The 17,160-nt window shown below is 39.0% G+C and overlaps 1 protein-coding gene across 3 annotated transcripts in view; it reads left to right on the top strand.

Moving 5' to 3' along the window:
• Positions 1–17,160, top strand: part of CAMK4 (calcium/calmodulin dependent protein kinase IV) — a 139,086-nt gene that overhangs the window by 51,917 nt on the left and 70,009 nt on the right. For all 3 annotated transcript variants that reach the window (XM_031609914.2, XM_031609913.2, XM_031609915.2), the window contains exon 2: positions 8,214–8,292. In XM_031609914.2, coding sequence (XP_031465774.2) covers positions 8,214–8,292 — 79 coding nt within the window. The remainder of the gene's footprint in view (positions 1–8,213; positions 8,293–17,160) is intronic.

Genomic DNA, 17,160 nt, shown 5'->3' with positions numbered 1-17,160 from the left:
TGTAGGATGTGGAAAGTTTGAAATGGCATTAAATGTAACAGGTCTGTAGCACTGACTTTTATACTTGCCACTTGCATATTTTACATATATGCATAACATATATGTATAGGAGAAAGCTAAATGGAAAAAAAGAACAAAGAAAGGAAGGAAAAAAACCTACCTTTTCTTCAATTTATTCTTTCCTTTGCTCTTCTTCCTTTTCAGAACTTGGAAGGAAATACAACTACACCCCTCACACTTCAGTTTTCTCTCCTACTCTTGTTCTCTGCTGTTACTTTGCCATGGCATGTTCTGTTTCCTCAGTCTCTGAAACTGTAAGCTTATCAATACGTTTGCTATTTGCTGCTCTTTCCATTCTGAAGTCCTTTTCTGCTTTCTCTCTTGGCAGCTGTCTCTTTGCTTGAAAGTCTCCTGGCCCACTCTATGCTCTCCTTCTGCTTGCTTCTCTCACCACCTTGTGTTCTGTCTTTTCCATTCTTATCTCCACAACTTTCTTTCTTCAGCATCTTGTTATCTCTGCCCATCTTATCTCTGCGTATATAGACAGATACATACATAACATATTCTTTTCTATTTCACCATTGGGACGATTTATCTTCAGAGATCATCCCTGTGGTCTTTCTTCTGGTGCTTTGAATGCAGGATTGCAGTGATACATTTGTGAGGTATATGCCACACCACACAAAGCAGCATGCCTTCTCAGCATGGTTTCATTGTTCATGTTAGCTTTCAGTGGTCAGTATGGGACATGGAGGAAAAAGGAGATAGGTATGTGATTTCCCACCCACCTTCCCTCCCCTCCCCAGTATTGGCTGCATCAAGGAAGTATTGCCCCCTGTCAGAGGTGTGTGGATGTCAGAACCTGTAGTTCATAAGAAAGGGCAGTCATGGTGAAGTTTGTGCTGCTATGTAGAGTCATAAGAAGAGACTACTGTGACTGTCTTTCACTAAGGCCTTGCTGTATTATTTGCAATACTTGTGGGTGTAATTCTTCTAACCACTTCTTCAGAGTTGCTATTAGTGGCCTATATAAAGCTTCCTTCATGGTCATGTAAAGAAAAATAAACACTTTCAGGACATGTTCTACCTGATATGTTCTGGACATCCTTAGAACAAAGTGAATCATGCTTCAAAATTGCCCATTTCTCTCTGACCTACAAAAGGAATTTAGGTAGTTATCTCCGAAGTAAATGATAACATTTGAATGGATGAGTTTTGCTTTCTATTTTTGTGCAGATTCAGGTGGAAAGAAGAGAATTGTCTTGAGTCAGACAAGTAGCTTGGTGGTTCAGGAAAGGTATTCAACACTTGTGTTAGCACTGCAGACTGATACACAAATGGGGAAATAAAGCCAAGGTAGAGCAAGATTGTTGATATTCATGAGTCATCCAGTTTTGAGTGCCCCTGTATAGAATCACAGACTGTGCCTGGTTGGAAGGGACCCATAAGGATCACCAAAACAACTGCTGTCTCCATGCTGTGTATTCTAAGCTCCTTCCAGTGCTAAGTGAAACAGTTTCAGTCCTTATGAAGAAAGGCTACACGTTTTCGTAGCATGCGCAGATCATGTTTACTGCTCTGAAGAAAGAACTAAACGTTGGCCTAGTTTTACCATCAGAGTCTGTACACTTAGTAAGAACACAGAATCATGGAATGGCTTAGGTGGAAGGACCTTAAAGCACGCCCAGTTCCAACCTCATGCCATGGTCTGGGTTGTTACCCTCAGGATCATGGCCTGCTGCACAGGCCCCATCCAACCTGGCCTTGAACACTCCAGGGTGCTTCTCTGGGCAGTCTGTGCCTATGCCTCACCACTCTGAGTAAAGAATTTCTAACATTTAACCTAAATCTCCCCTCTATCAGATTAAAGCCATTCCCCCTTGTCCTATTACTATCTGCCTGTGGAATAAAGTCAGTCTACCTCCTGCTTATAAGCTCCTTTCAAGTACCGGAAGGCCACAGTGAGCTTTCCTTAAACCCTTCTACAAACTGAGAATAGCCTCACTATCCTCTGAGTGAACAGTTTCCTCCTAACATCTAATCGAAATCTCCCCTCTTTTAGTTTAAAACCATTACCCCTTGTCCTACTGCTACCGGATTGTGATGTTATTTCTTCCTGCAAAGTGTGCATCTGAGGCTTTCCTCTTACAATTACTGTAAAATTACAATTACGTTATTCCTCTTACAATCACTGTAAAAATATGATGTTTACTTAATCATATGAACATTGCTAAAAATAACTATGGAGGTTTTGTTTTTTTTTTTTTTTTTTTGACTCATTCATGAATTTCTGAAGTGAAACCAAAACAACAGTTTGGCTTATAGTAATGTTTGGCACTGCAGGAGTATTTGAGTAAATGCAAGTAATTTCAGATTGTGTGCTGTCCATTCCCAGCATTGGAATTTATTGTTGAGTAAAAAAGTAACTTTCTGTTTTTGTAACTAATAGCCCTTACAAAGTTTTTGCAGACAAATCAACACTTCACAAATTCTTAGGAGCAGCGCAGAGCAACCCAAAAACATGTGACTAACAAAAAGGCTGTAAGCTTGCTCTAGACAGCTATCTTGTAATTATTTTCTTGCATCTTCTGTAACTGAACTGCTTGATCACACAAAGTAGTTTGTGCAGCAGTAACATGCCAGTAGCACCAGAAGGCTCTCCCTAGAGCAGCTGCAGCTCTCTCCGTGGAGCAGGCAAACCCTGCAGGTCCAGTACTCCCCTTGGAGCCCTCATGTGCCTGTGTCCTGGGGCCTGTGGCTGGTATGCTGCTTCTTCTGGGTACAGGCAAGCATATTGCTTCTTGTGGACACCTGCCCCCCTCGGATGCCATCTCATGAATGCAGACTGATGGATGCCTCTTTCTGACCATGGAGTAATGAAATTTCAGAACCAGATTTCTCTTATTAATGATCTCCTCCTTTCTTTTACTTTAGTGGAGACAAGGGGCTTTAATTTATCACAGCTGGTGTTTTTCATTATCAAACAAACTATACTGCCACACACTAAGCATCCAGACTAATTACCCGTAAATCTTTGTTTATGGGTAATTACTGTTAACTCTTTGCAAATTAAATTCATTCTAATGAACAAGATCTGAAGCTCTGACTTTCTGCCACTACAATTGATAGGAGTAGACTGAAGCTTAGGGGAATAATTTAACATCTTCATACTCTGTTCAGGATGATAATAGATAAAAACAGAGGTTAACTCTTGTTTTTTTCATTTTAATATTAATGCCATTAGGCCTTTCTGATAACAGAAAATGTGCTGAATACTGTATTCCCTCTTTAGGACCAAAATTTTAGAGGCTTTTAGTGAAGAAGAATATGGGGATCTGGAATAGCTAGTTGTGTTAATCACTGTATGGGAAGTGTAAATATTATTTTAAAACCTGTGTTGTGCAGATGGTAACAAATAGTGACTAGTTTCATCAGGAAACTAAGCACATTTGTTGAGACACTGGAATGAGAAGCTGCTGAAATCTTTTCCAACCACAGATTACTTTTAGCTAATGAACTCATCTGTGACCTCTCACAACACCAGTGGCATTTCCTAGCAATGAACAAGTAAGTCTAGAAGTTGCTCTTAACTAGGAATTGCCTTTGCAAAGGCCTCATCATCCTTTTTATATTGTGGAGCCAAGAACAGCATATAATATTCATTGTGAATCATAAAATCATTAAAGTTGCAAAGACCAATGGGATCATTTAGTCTAACCATCAACCCATGCCTGTGTCTGCTCAAGACCACGTCACTAAATGTGCCATCCACCCTTTTCTTGAAAACCTCTAGGAATGGACGGTAGCATGTTCCAATGCACTGCCACCTTTCAGAGACAATTTTTTTACTAATATCTAACTTGAATTTCCCCTGATGCAGCTTGACACCATTACCTCTCATCACTGTTAACTGGGAGAAGAGGATTACCCCCAGTTTGCTACCACCTCCTTTCAGGTAGTTGGAGAGAGCAATAGGCTCTCCCCTAAGCCTCCTCTTCTTCTACTGGAGAGAGCAATAGGGTCTACTGTAGTTCCCTCATCGGATCCTTGTAAGGCACAATCACTAAGAAAGTGGGAGAATCTCCTCTTTTGCTTTGCTGGCTGTGGTATGTTTAATGTGGTATTTCTGTTCTCGCTTCCAGGGCACACTGATGCTTATGCTGAGCTGCTGTTAGCATCACCCTGAGGTCTCTTCCTGCTGAGCTGCTCTCCAGCTGCTTGTCTCATGTGTGTACCTTTGTCTGACATTGTTCTGTCCCATATGCAGCACCCAGCATTTACCTTTGCTGAACTTCCCGCTGTTTCTAGTTGCTCTATGCTTCAACCTGTCTGGATGTCTCTGGAAGGCCTCTCATCATTCTGGGGAGTTTAAAACATTTCCCAGTTAAACATTATCAGCAAAGTGGCTAGTTTCTAGTCAGCAGGGACCTTGCCAGACTCCCAAGACAATTTGTGAAATTGTCAGTTTTCTATGGCATTTTTTTTTTTATTCTGAGCAATCTTGGTATTTGAACAGGGAGTTTAATTTTGAAGTCATGCAACAATAATTTCATTGATCATTTGATCCTCCTATCCTGTATTTGTAAGAAAAAAAATCATGTATTTTAGCTTCATACCTCTGTAGGCTACATAAAAATTCAGTATTCTCCATGGGAACCAACACGACTTCAGTATTACTGTGGTGCTGACAGCAATGATTTCTGTGGCTTCATAGCCACAGAATGTTCGTTCTGTCACATAATTTAATTGGACAAACTAGATCGTGTAATCGTTCTTTGACTGCATGAAGCACAAACTAATTTATTTTTAAAAAATCAATTCAGAACTTAAGGAATTTAATCCAAATGAAATTTAGAGGAGATTACATGCAGGAGTGTGTTTGTACTGAGTTGATTCAAAATGCAGAATATAACCCAGAGTGGCACAGTATGGCAATGCTGACCTATTAAAAAAAAATAATCAATTTTACTGTGTCTAGTGCAAATACTCTCAGTGCTGTTTCTTTCATTACAAAGACTGCAGCTGTAGGAATTTATCTTTTCTGACTACCTGTGACCAAATAAATGTGCAACTATTTTATTTTGGTTCTCTTGTTTCAGAGGCGGAAGGGCTTTTTCTTGAGCTGGGAGAGAAAGATGTGTTTTCTCACCCAGCTCAAATTCTGAGTGTTTTTTTGCTTTGGCTTTTCTTTCTGCCATGAGTCCAAGCCTTGATCTGCAAAATATACTTTATCATTTATTGCCTTTAGGTGCAAATTCTGCTCAACACTTCTGTCTCCATTATGTCCCTCATAGGCATTCCATCTGCATTCACACCACTATTTCTGACTTTGTGTATTTGATTGTGACTGTGCCTTTTCTCTCAGTTTCACAGACTGGATATGTACATATATGCATGTATATGTATGTATATATTCACTAACTATGAAGAGGGAAGAATTGGTAGGATTAATTTGAAATATGTCAACTCCATATAGTGAGTACTCTTATGGTCAGTCTCATCTGGAGTATAGTAAATTTAATTTCACGTTTCTATTCTGAGTTGGAAATGGTTGTAGCACATTCTGCTGTGTGGATCTGCAAGTGATTACCAATTGCTTGGGCTTAAAGTCCTCTCAGTTTCTTCTGCTGAAACTATTCTTGCTGGAGGATTAAATATTCCCTAGTTGTGGTACCTGCTGCTTATCACAGAAGTGCCCAAGCCATTGAATATAGATGGTCTCTCTTCTGTAGCACTGTTAAAATGTATTATTCAGATGTAGTGGAGAATGCTTGCAGAAAGTAATGTGCATGTTGCCATGAGGATTTTTGCTTTCTACATTTTTATTTCCTGGCAAAACATGTCCATGAAATGTTTCATTGATATGAATTACATTCCAGCTTTTGAGGGGTTACTGTTTGCAGTCATGGTCCAATGCTGAACAATTAAAGCTGAAGGCAAGAGATTACTCCAGTTACCATCTCTCTGAGCTTTTCAGTTGCACAGAGCTTTTTGCCAGTGAAGCTTCCTACTGCTTTTGGTGATGAAGTCTTGAATCACTATGACCCTCCAAGTTATACAGTCTCTGAAAAGTTATATGTGCTGATTCAGAAGAAGGCTCACCAAGGTTCAGCAGGAAGCTTCCTAGCGTCCTCCTGTGCTGACCTTGGGGCTACAGAAGCAAGCTGTTTGTGTCAAACTACTATTCTTGACCATCTCTTATAGATGGCATGGGTTTTTTCTTGTTGGAAGAGACGTGTGTAATTAAGTTCAATACAGCAAGATGCAAGGTTTTCCTTGCATTGGGAGGGAGGGATCCCAGGTATCCATACAGACTGGAAGGAGCATTCCTTAAGAGCCCTGCAGAGAAGGACCTGGGAGTCCTGGTAGATGAAAAACTGAACATGAGTCAGCAGTGTGTGCTTGCAGCTTGGAAAGCAAATGGTATCCTGGGCTCTATCAGAAGAGGGGTGGTCAGCAGGGACAGGGAGGTGATTGCCCCTCTCTACCCTGCTTGCCTCAGGCCCCATCTGAAGTACTGCATCCAGGTCTGGGGCCCCCAGTTCAAGAAAGACAGGGAGGTGTTGGAGAGGGTCCAGAGGAGAGCCACAAAGATGAGAGAGAGGAGCTGGAGCACCTCCCCTATGAAGACATGCTGAGGGAGCTGGGCTTGTTCAGCCTGGAGAAGAGAAGGCTGAGGAGTGACCTCATTGCAGCCTTTCAGTACCTAAAGGGAGCCTACAAACAGGAGGGGGATCAACTCTCCGGAAGAGTAGATAATAGCAGGACGAGGGGAAATGGTATTAAGTTGAAAGAGGGCAGATTTAGGTTGGATGTCAGGGGAAAGTTCTTTACAGAGAGAGTAGTAAGGTGCTGGAACAGGCTGCCCAGAGAGGTTGTGGATGCCCCGTACCTGGAGGTGTTCAAGGACAGATTGGAAGGGGCTCTGGGCAGCCTGGTCTAGTATTAAATGGCGAGGTTGGTGGCCCTGCATGTGGCAGGGGGTTGGAGCTTCATGATCCTTGAGGTCCCTTCCAACCCTGGCCATTCTGTGACTCTGTGATTCTATGTGCAGTACAGTTGGCTGTATGGTGTGTATTATATGAACTTCCAAAGCGTATGTTACTCGGGAAGTTGTGTATGATAAGAGCCAGTCCCCTCTCACTTAAAAATCTCCAGCTTTTTGGAATTAATTATTGGATCTTAGAAAGCATGATATGTCTCCTGAGGACAGACTTCGTTGCTTTGGCCCATACAGTCAGTGCTATTGTTGTGTCTCAGAGGGCCTTAAATACTGTGCTGAGATGTAGCACTTCAATCCATCCATTTTACTACTGGCTGACACTGAGTTGTTCAGAGGTATCTAAACACAAATGTTATAGAGCATAATCTGAATCGTTTATAACCAACATGGTTTAGCCAGAGCTTTTTCCTCTGTTTAGTTAGTTCATAGAATACAAAGGTAGTACTTTGTAAGTAACAAATAAAGCTGCTGAGACACCCTGTCCTGATCTCTGGAGAATATAGTCCAACTTCCCACTCTGATAAACGTCTCCCAGATACCAGTGCCATAACTTTATATTATGAGTGCTCTTATTTAGCGTGTGGTGGGTCTTGAAAAGGACCTGAAGCTCTACACCCAAGTTGTGTGGTTTTGCTTTGAACAAACCTCTTTAGTTTACTCTGACTTAATCAGAGTCTGCGTGCTTCATCTGCTGCCATATTTGGCTATTTGGACAACTGGGCAGGAAGTACCACAGTACTTTTCCTCTTTTCTGTCTCCACTTTGCTACCAGTGGTTGAAAAACAAATAAAGAACAACAACGATAAAAAACAAAAAATCTGCCTTAACTAATTGTTGCAAATGGCCTTAACAAAAACAAGATTGGGTCTCATGGATCCAGGGCCAGCTGATATTCCTTGCTGCCACAGTGATGTTCAGTGTGTGCCGAGAGCCATAGGTGTGGCAAAGAGGCACCTTGAGCACTTGCAGTTCTATTGCCTGAATAATAACTGAACTGCACTGGTTTCATAGAGAGCACGTTTCACTGTTGTTTTTTTTTGTTGTTGTTCCATGTGTGCGGAAAAAATGAGGTATTTTCACCTAGTGTGGGAAAAGTAGAAAATGTTAGCTAGGGAAATCGGTTTATTGACGTATTCAAAGAGATGTATGTACAACTATTCTTCCTTTTTTTTTTTTTCCTTTTTTTTTTTCTTTTTTTTTTTTGATTTAGTGGGGCTACATCCATTGTCTACAGATGCAGGCAGAAAGGGACCCAGAAACATTACGCCATCAAAAAGTTGAAGAAGACAGTAAGTGTTTTTTGTTTTGTTTTTGTTTTTACAGTTTTTTGTTGTTGTTGTTGCCATTTAGTTGTTTGTTTTTCTTTTTTACTTTGGGATATGTTTGGGGTTTCCTGTTTTTCTTTCCTTTGGATGTGGTTTCTCAGTGGGAGGGAATGGACTAGATTAAGGACCTCACTAACCTTTTTATTTTCTCTAACTGGGATTCTTATGTTCCTCATAGTTAAAATAGCTTTTAGAGGTAACAGTATTCTGTTGTAAATCTGTTGTTCCTATAGATCTTGCTTCTGTCTTCATCTGGTGTTATCTGTATGGACCTGGATTTGGGGAAAGCATTTTAGACAAAAATTTCTTCCACTATGTAAAAGAAATGGGTTCTATGTCATTCAAATTTTCTTTGATTACATATTGCTTTAGTATATTGACTTGCTCAAAGTATAAATATCATCATATAATTTATTTTTTTCAGAAACAGATTAAAACACTGATTCACATTCAAGTAAGATTAAATGTTTCATGGAGACTTTTCTCCCCTACAAAATTACCAGAGGACCAGCTGAAACATCACTTATTTTTAGAACTCCATATATATCACTTCTACCATGGCCATTTTTGCGTGTTACAAAATAGATGGTGGAAAGCATGAAGAGAGACTAAAGAGGAAGGCTTAGTAATGGTCTGAGAAACTTCAAGCAGCACAAAAGAAATCATAGAATCATAGAATCACAGAATGGCCTGGGTTGAAAAGGACCATAATGATCATCTGGTTTCAACCCCCCTGCTTTGTGCAGGGTAGCCACCAGACCAGGCTGCCCAGAGCCACATCCAGCTTGGCCTTGAATGACTCCAGGGATGGGGGCATCCACAACATCCTGGGCAAATGAGAGATGAGGAAGAGCAGTTCATGTTTCTAAGAAGGGAAGATAAATTTGAGGGGAAGGAAACTGCCTGTGAGATATGGGTATGATTTTTATTTGTGTGTGGTTTTGATTCAGTTTATTCTAGTTTTAAAACATTCATTAGTCCAGAAAGTTCAATAGTGTTTGCATGCAGCAATGTAATGAAGGGTGGGTAGGTGTAAACATGTCTGAATGCTGAATTAACTGGTGGTCTCTGTGCAACATATAACAAGCAGGTTCCACATGAGTAAAAGGTTGGTATTAATTTGTCATCTCTGAAAGTAAGCCAAAGTTTAAACTGTCATAAAAATTTAGGTTTTTTGCTGCACTTGAATTAGCATCTGGTGCATTGCAGAAACAGTCTTTGCATTGCTGGAGCCTTCTCTCTTAATCAAAATGCAGAGAGCCGTATTTGTAAATTTTAATCAGTTTTCTATGCCTATTATTCCTGTAACAGTTTAAGAATATACTTTCTTACAATTCATGTTCGGCAGTGCATTTTGAAGAAAGATATGACTTTACATAGTTTATTTTCCCCTTTTTTTTATGTTTTAGAGATTAATTCACATTCATGATGATCATGTTACTACTAGATCCATCAAGTATTTGGTTCTGATTTTTCATAGACTTATTGCAACTAGGATTTTGTTTTTAAAATGATAATAGGGAAAGATGACAAGCAAGAAGAACGTAAGCATATGGTTATGTATTGCAGAGCAGCAATAGCTTAGCTTAATGCAACCTTCACTGAATCAGTGGTGTGTTTAAGCAACTCATTTAGCTGAGCTGTTCTGGTGTAATCATATACTTTGGGAGGCTTTATTGTGCCATCAGAACAAGTGGTATTACTGTGTGACTGGCTTATTTGTATAATTGGGAACATTAAAGGAGATGCTGTAACAATATGTTGTGGTTTGTGTCTCTGTGCCATGAGTTGTTGTAGCTGCTGTCCAAATTGGACACATAATTATTACCACAGAGACAGGATTAACTGTGTGTTAGTATTTCCACAGCAGGAGGGCTGATATTTGCTCAGAGCCTATCTCAGTAAAAATAATTATGTGGGCCAAGTTATACACTAAAATGTTGATTGGCTTAAGTTTTCAGATGGCTTTTTTAAAGAATTATTAAACAAGCAAAACAAAACAAAAAAAACCCTTAACCAGCAAAACAAACAGATGGCAGCTCAGTATCTGAGAAATGAATGGAGAGAGAGGAAGAGCCTGTGGCTGCTTTTGATACACAGTCACCTTTCTTCAGTTTTCTTTCTTAAATACATTTAAGGAAGCTCTGAAGAGCACAGGAGATTAGAAGACAGAGCAATATGTTGAAAGAGCAAATTCTCAAATATGTCCAGTCAAACTGCCTGATTTTAAACACTGCAAAGCACAGAACAAGAGTAACCTGGTGAAAAAGATTGTCCAAGAGAACAGAATGGAATCAGGAGGCAAGTGATCCATCTTGCACTGGAGGTAGCAGCAAGTGGTGTGTTGCTTGCTAGAAGCTTCTCAGAAATTAATGTTTTTCTTCTCATGGGAGAAGTTCAGATAAGAAACAAATGATGCTTTTGGATTAAAGTTGTGTGCTGGGAACAGATTGTAAGAAACATAAAACACATGACCATGTTATTTTCATTTAAGTAATTAATTTTCCATTTTGCTTTTCATTTCATTTTAAAAACAAGTATAAGACATATCAGCCAATTCTCAGAATATAGATTTGTGGAAAGATGTGAATTCTTAGAATCTTCTGTAATTAGTATTTTTTTAGTATATTAGGGCTAGCTGAATAAGCCTATGAACTGAGGCCAGCGTGAAGGCCATGTCATTGTTTGAACAGGTAAATACCATCCAAGAAATAAGGCCCACCTCAGCATTAAATTTCCTGCAGAGTCTGGACAAATTGCTTAAAAAATATTAGAGTGTATCACCACTGGAGAAAATAGATAACCACTCCTCTGTGGCTTCCAAGTTGAGGCACTGAATGCCTGCTTATTTTTTAAAGGTACCAAGTTCTAACTGAAGTAATCTGGCAGCTATCGCTGCAGTAAAGCCACATGCTCTGAGAAAGGCAGAGTAGGATGCTGAGTCAGATTGTCTGGAGTTTGGTGCTCCTCTGGTCCCAGTTCAACCTGTGCTCTTGGCCAACTTATCTGCTCTTTTTGTTTCTGCTTCATCAGCCGTAGCGTGGAGGTAATGTTTATTGATTATCTTTACAGCAGTGCTTTGTAAGATATCCTAGTCAATATTGCTAGGCTTTAGTTGATACATATTTTCTCATAAGAGCAGTTAAATATTATGAAATGTTAGAGCTTCTGTGCCTCAATAATGAGGCATCCAAGTGCAGAGACTGCTTCGGAGAATTTCATTTTGTTTAGTATGTGAGTGTCCTCTCTCACAGGGTTTTTGATGTTTAAATAATATTTCTGAGGTACTTAAGATCATTTTTATGAGGCAGCATTATTCTTAATACTTCAGGTCAGAAAAAAAGCAACAGTTTTTAGGCTACACATGCTGGCAATAGTTGTACTGGGATTAATGTAATTATTCTAATAAATTAGACTATTTGAGAGCAATGAGTACTTGGTTAGATAGCAAGGGCTAAATTTAAATGTATGAATAAATGGGGTTGGATAGCAAGGGCTAAATTTAAATGTATTGTGATATGTGTATATGTAACAAACTCCATATGTTCCCAGTTGTACAATGAATATAAAGATTTGTGCTTTTTTATTCTGAGTTGCAGTGAATTGGTGATAATAAGTGGTAGACATGACGCTTGTGCAAAAGTTGAGTCTGTTATCCTGGAGTAGTGCTGTTTTCATTGAACCTGAATGAGAAGGCAAGTGCCATAGATGTGTACTCCGGAAAAAAGTGTAGGGACTGTGTATCATACTTGGGGATTGTCAAATTTATTAAGTAGGACTTCCAGTGACTTTTGGAGAAGATTTGTTGTGTTTGTGGCTACAAAACAGAAATTTTCATCTGCTTCCATGAGGCCTTGCAGGATTTTTAGCTTGAATCCCTGCTGCCTACATATTTCTCTGCTGCTGTAGAATCTCTGATGAGACCATATATGCTGGTTCTTTGATGCAATAACCATCAGTACTTTTGCTGGATTGGCATCTAGGAAGAGCAGAGGAATAGCTGAATAAGCTAGTCCACAGGAAAAGTGAGAGACAGTTTCGTAGTTACTTTTTACTTTCCTTCAGAAAAGGAGAAAGATATCACTCTAGAATTGAAAGAACCTGTCCTACCAGCATAAAGTTATTTAATTTGCCATCGGCATTACAGTGTATTGTACTATCGCATTGCAGTGCAGATGACATGTAAAAAAATCATTTAACATGGAGTAATATTTTTTTGCGTGTCACCATTTAGATTGTATTGCTGTGATCTTCCTGAGTAAGTCATCCCTCAGGGGAAGATTTTAAGGAAAGGGTATGTGTGTTGTATCTCTTCCTTTCTGCATTAAATTTGCACACAATTAGCTAACATTATAACATTCTTCTTCTTCATTTCAGAAATACAGAGATCAGTTAAAATAGGAGAATATAAAGCTCAGCTCATTTTGCAGTTTGAGGAAGCTCAACCTACTGCACACTTTGCATTGTTGAATTAGTACTTCCAAGAAGCTAAATAATATCCCTTAGATGATTCAGTAAAAAATTCAGTGAAAAAGGGACAATTGACAGAATCTTTTGTGAAATTATCTAAGCTGCATATTTTTTTCCACCAACCCATCCAAGCACATCTTGCTTCCTTTTCATCTGCAGTGATTTGTTTTCTCCATGGCTTCAAACAGTTCTAGAGCAATGTATGTACATAAGTGTAGAGAGGCAAGATAGGAAATAGAAGTTAAATGTGCTGTTACATGAAGATATATTTAGTGCTTGAAAGAAAGGTGTAATCCTGAAAAGTACTGAGGACTGATGGACAGAGGTAAATACTGGTTTATCCTCAGATTATAGCCCTTCTTTATAGAAACCCATCATTATTTACAGCCAGTAAGAGAAGCTGTGGAGCTGTACCTCAGAAGAGTCAGGGCTTTGGCATAGATAGATGATCCCTGGGGATCTCTGAAAGTTTTTCCTACTTGCATTATAGGTATATGCAGTGATGCTATCACCACAGGTGTGGCAGTTAGTTTGGAGGGCATGGATTCAGTTTTCTTGTTCTACTTGTTGCTGAGCAAAGAATTAAGTAAAATCTGCTTTCATGTATGGAAAGGCCAAAGATGAGAAGCCATAATGCTCCCTTCAGTGCAAGTAGTTCAGTTGTTGAAGTAAGACAGGAACAATTTACGACTTAAAAGTGCATATCCTGGGTTTATTACTAGGATTATATTATTTATGGGTAATAAAACATGTTCCCATAAATGTAAAATAATAATAACAATAATACTCCCTCCTTCCCTTTCTTCTTAAGCAGCCATCAAATACTACCATTTGTTTCTAATAATCTATTCCATTCAACTCTGGTTATGTTGAATGAGACAATGTTTGAAACTTCAGCTGGTCATCTATTACGCAGTATTGTTGAAACCTTCTGGAAGCATTTATGTAATTAATAGGAATTTACATAAATAACATTTTAAATTATTATTTTAGTAATATTATAATCACTTTGATTTACAGTCTTTTTGAGAAAATTATTATTTGAAGCATATTTTAGAATTGCAAAGATCCAACTTCTGTGGATTTCTAAGCAATAGTCTCAGGGATATCAACTTGCAGAAACGTAGATTTTGTTGTAAGGGTACATGACATTTATATTGGTTTGAACTGTTTGCAATAAATAGAACAAAGCTATGAGAAGAAATAACTTGATAATTAGTTATAGATTACTAAATTTAGTGACAAATACATTAGGACAGGATTTGAAAGTAAAGTGAAAAGAAGACACAATCAGAAGTACTCTGTGGCATAGCTTTCAAGTATTTGTGGGAAAGGTCCTAATTTCTGCAGGTGAGAATCCTAATTCCTGCAAATTAGAAGTTAAATTATTTAACAGAAATCTAGGAAAACGATACATGTTACCATTACAGCTTATCTTAGTTATTCTTGTAGGGTCATTATTGTGTTCTAGCTTCATCACAGTAATAAGAATAGTTCTTTCATGTTTTCTGGATGGAATGTAACATAAGGCACTGAGGCTAGCAGCTGGATATGGATTGAATTTGTATCCAGGCAAGTAGCACAACAGTGCAGAGAGCAGCAATAACAACCTGCAGCATACTTTTCTTCACAGATAAAATCCGTGGAGATACCGTGCGTATGTACAAGGCTTTAGGTAACTTTGCTTATCTATTACTTTACTTGCCTTGCAGTAGCTAACAAAATGAAAAGCTTTAAAGAGAGAGGCTTGAGTATTATGTTTCAGATTTTCTAAAACTCATTGGTGAAAGGAGCACTCTGTTGAGATTGGCATCCAAAGCCTTTTAGATCTCTTGGTCAGTACTTTCAAGGATGTGGATTTAGGGGATGGTGATGCCAGTGCTCTTATGTATTGCAGCTCCTTAGTGAACCACACATGCAGGAGTGGGAGTTAGTTTTGTGTCCTTCACTATATGAGAGATCTAGCTCTATGTCAGAAGAATGCCTTTATCAGCTATAAGTTTTTCTACCAGTATTCCATCTTTCCTGTTAAAATGTTTCTTGGAGTTAGAAACAACACAGATTCATTGACTCAGTACAAAAGAAGGCACAGCTTTACAGATGATTGATAAAGGTTCCTTGTTCTTCCCAGTTCTTGATTTTATTTGTTGACATTATGTTGTCAATGCAGAAATGTCCTTAGTCTTTATGGATGCCACGTTCGTCTTGCAACTGGTGTTATAAGACAGGTCTTCTCTGTCTTTATATGAAATGTGTTCAAAGAGAGACTACTGAATGTTGTGCATAGTCTTTTCTTCCCAGAGCTTATGAGAGCATATGCAGACTATAGTAATTGTAATGAGGACTTCAAATAATATTGGTAGAAGGTCACAGGTTCTAGTTCAAGCTCACATAGTATACAACAGCCTACTTTCAGCATCTCCTCCACTTAGTCCTAAATTGTATAAAGCATCAGGGAACTCAGGATTAAATATGGAAGGCAACCTGTGGCTCTTTTGCACAGAATTCACAGGTTGGGATTTAGTCTAAACTGATCTTCTGTCTGATCTGTTGGACAGAGCAGTCACTCTATGCTCTCAGCCTGCTTGGTTGCTTCTCTTTTTCCCTGCATGGCTAGTTGATGCTGATAGAGGAGGCATTAATGTCGTTGAGATATCCTCTATAGGGTTTGGAGAGACTTAGAGACAGAAACATTCCTGCACATTCTCATACTCATTGATAGTTAACACTAAAAGAAATCTCAGTTTACATTTTCCAATCTGTGAATGGAGCTCTTTTAGCTATAGGGCTCCACTTTCACATCTCTATCTACTTGTTCTACTCATCTTGCTGTATCTACTTGCTCCTTGGGGTCCTCTTTTGATATTGTATCAAATATTTTCCATTTTCCCTACAAAGTTTCTGTGTGGGATTTTTTTTTTTTTCTGTGAGGATCTGTTGGCTTTCTATGTTACCCAGATTAAAAAGAGTATAACCTGTAAATTATAAGCAGTTCTGTGGACATGGACTCTTATTTGGTTCCTGTAGTTGTAAAGTTACAGATTCTATCTACTATCAAACACTGAAGTGACATTGTGACTTTAGGACTCCTCATTGTTGGTGGCTGGGGCTGATCTACCAGAAGACTTTTTCAGCATCAGGAGATGCTGAAGACCAGGTGCAGGTCCAAAGATTCTGGGTAATTTTTCAGAGATTATATGCAAGACTTAATCCATACCTGAAGTTGTCAAGGTTTATTCCTGTCTGATGTTTGATAAAGAAAATATTCTCATTGGATCAGCAGACTCCCAGCCAGGCATTACAAAATTGAGTGGTTGAGTATGTATTTCATCACATGGAATAATCTGGTATCTGTATTACAATAGTATTGTGTGTCAAACCTTCATTGAGCAGCAGTGAAAGCTGAGATGGATCTCAGTGTGAGTGAGTCAGTTAATGCAGAGAAAGATGTGAACATTAGCTTTATATTTCTGTGCAATTTCTTGAATTGCTGTAGGCATCAAACTTTGCTAATAATGTAAGTAAGAACAGTGTATTTGTTCTCAGTTTTTCTCATGCAGCTGAAGTCTTGTGAAAAAATAGAATAGCTTTGAGATAAAATGATATAGTAGATGGTAGGAAATATTCTAATCATACAGCTTTCAGTTTCCAAAGGACTATGATTGACAACAAGCTGAGCTGTGCAGTTGATACATTGGAGGGAAGGGAAGCCATCCAGAGGAACCTGGACAGGATAGAGAAGTGGGTCCATGTAAACCTGATGAGATTCCACAAGGCCAAGTGTGCACAAGGTATTGCACTTGGGTGAGGATAATCCTAGGTATTAATACAGACTGGGTGAAGAACCCCTTGAGAGAGGCCTTGCAGAGAAGGACTTGGGGCCTTCAAGTACTTGGAGGGAGCATATAAACAGAAGGGGGAATGACAGTTTACATGAGTTGATAGTGATAGGACAAGAGAGAATGGTTTTAAACTATGACAGGGGAGGTTTAGGTTAGATATTAGGAGGAAGTTTTTCACCCAGAGTTGTTGTTAAGGAGCTGGAACACAGAGGAGGTTGTGGATGCCCCATCTCTAGAAGCATTCAAGGCCAGGCTGGATGTGGCTCTGGGCAGCCTGGTCTGCTGGTTGGCGACCCTGCACGTAGCAGGGGGTTGAAACGAGATGATCACAGTGGCCCTTTTCAACCCAGGCCATTCTGTGATTCTACATGGTGATACAGTTTATTTATTTGGGAATGTGGTGATAACATGAAGTCTTACTAAATGCCAGATGTCTAATACTGATTGCATCACTTAGATTAAAACAGAGCTTAATAAATTTTAACCGTGTTTGTAGCTGTATAAGTGAAATTGGAAGAAT

The sequence above is a fragment of the Phasianus colchicus genome, chromosome Z (assembly GCF_987193195.1).
Source record: "Phasianus colchicus chromosome Z, bPhaCol1.hap1.1, whole genome shotgun sequence".
NCBI classification, from domain to species: Eukaryota; Metazoa; Chordata; class Aves; order Galliformes; family Phasianidae; genus Phasianus; species Phasianus colchicus.
The sequence above is the reverse complement of the archived record's forward strand: the minus strand, read 5'-3'. Positions and strand labels throughout refer to the sequence as shown.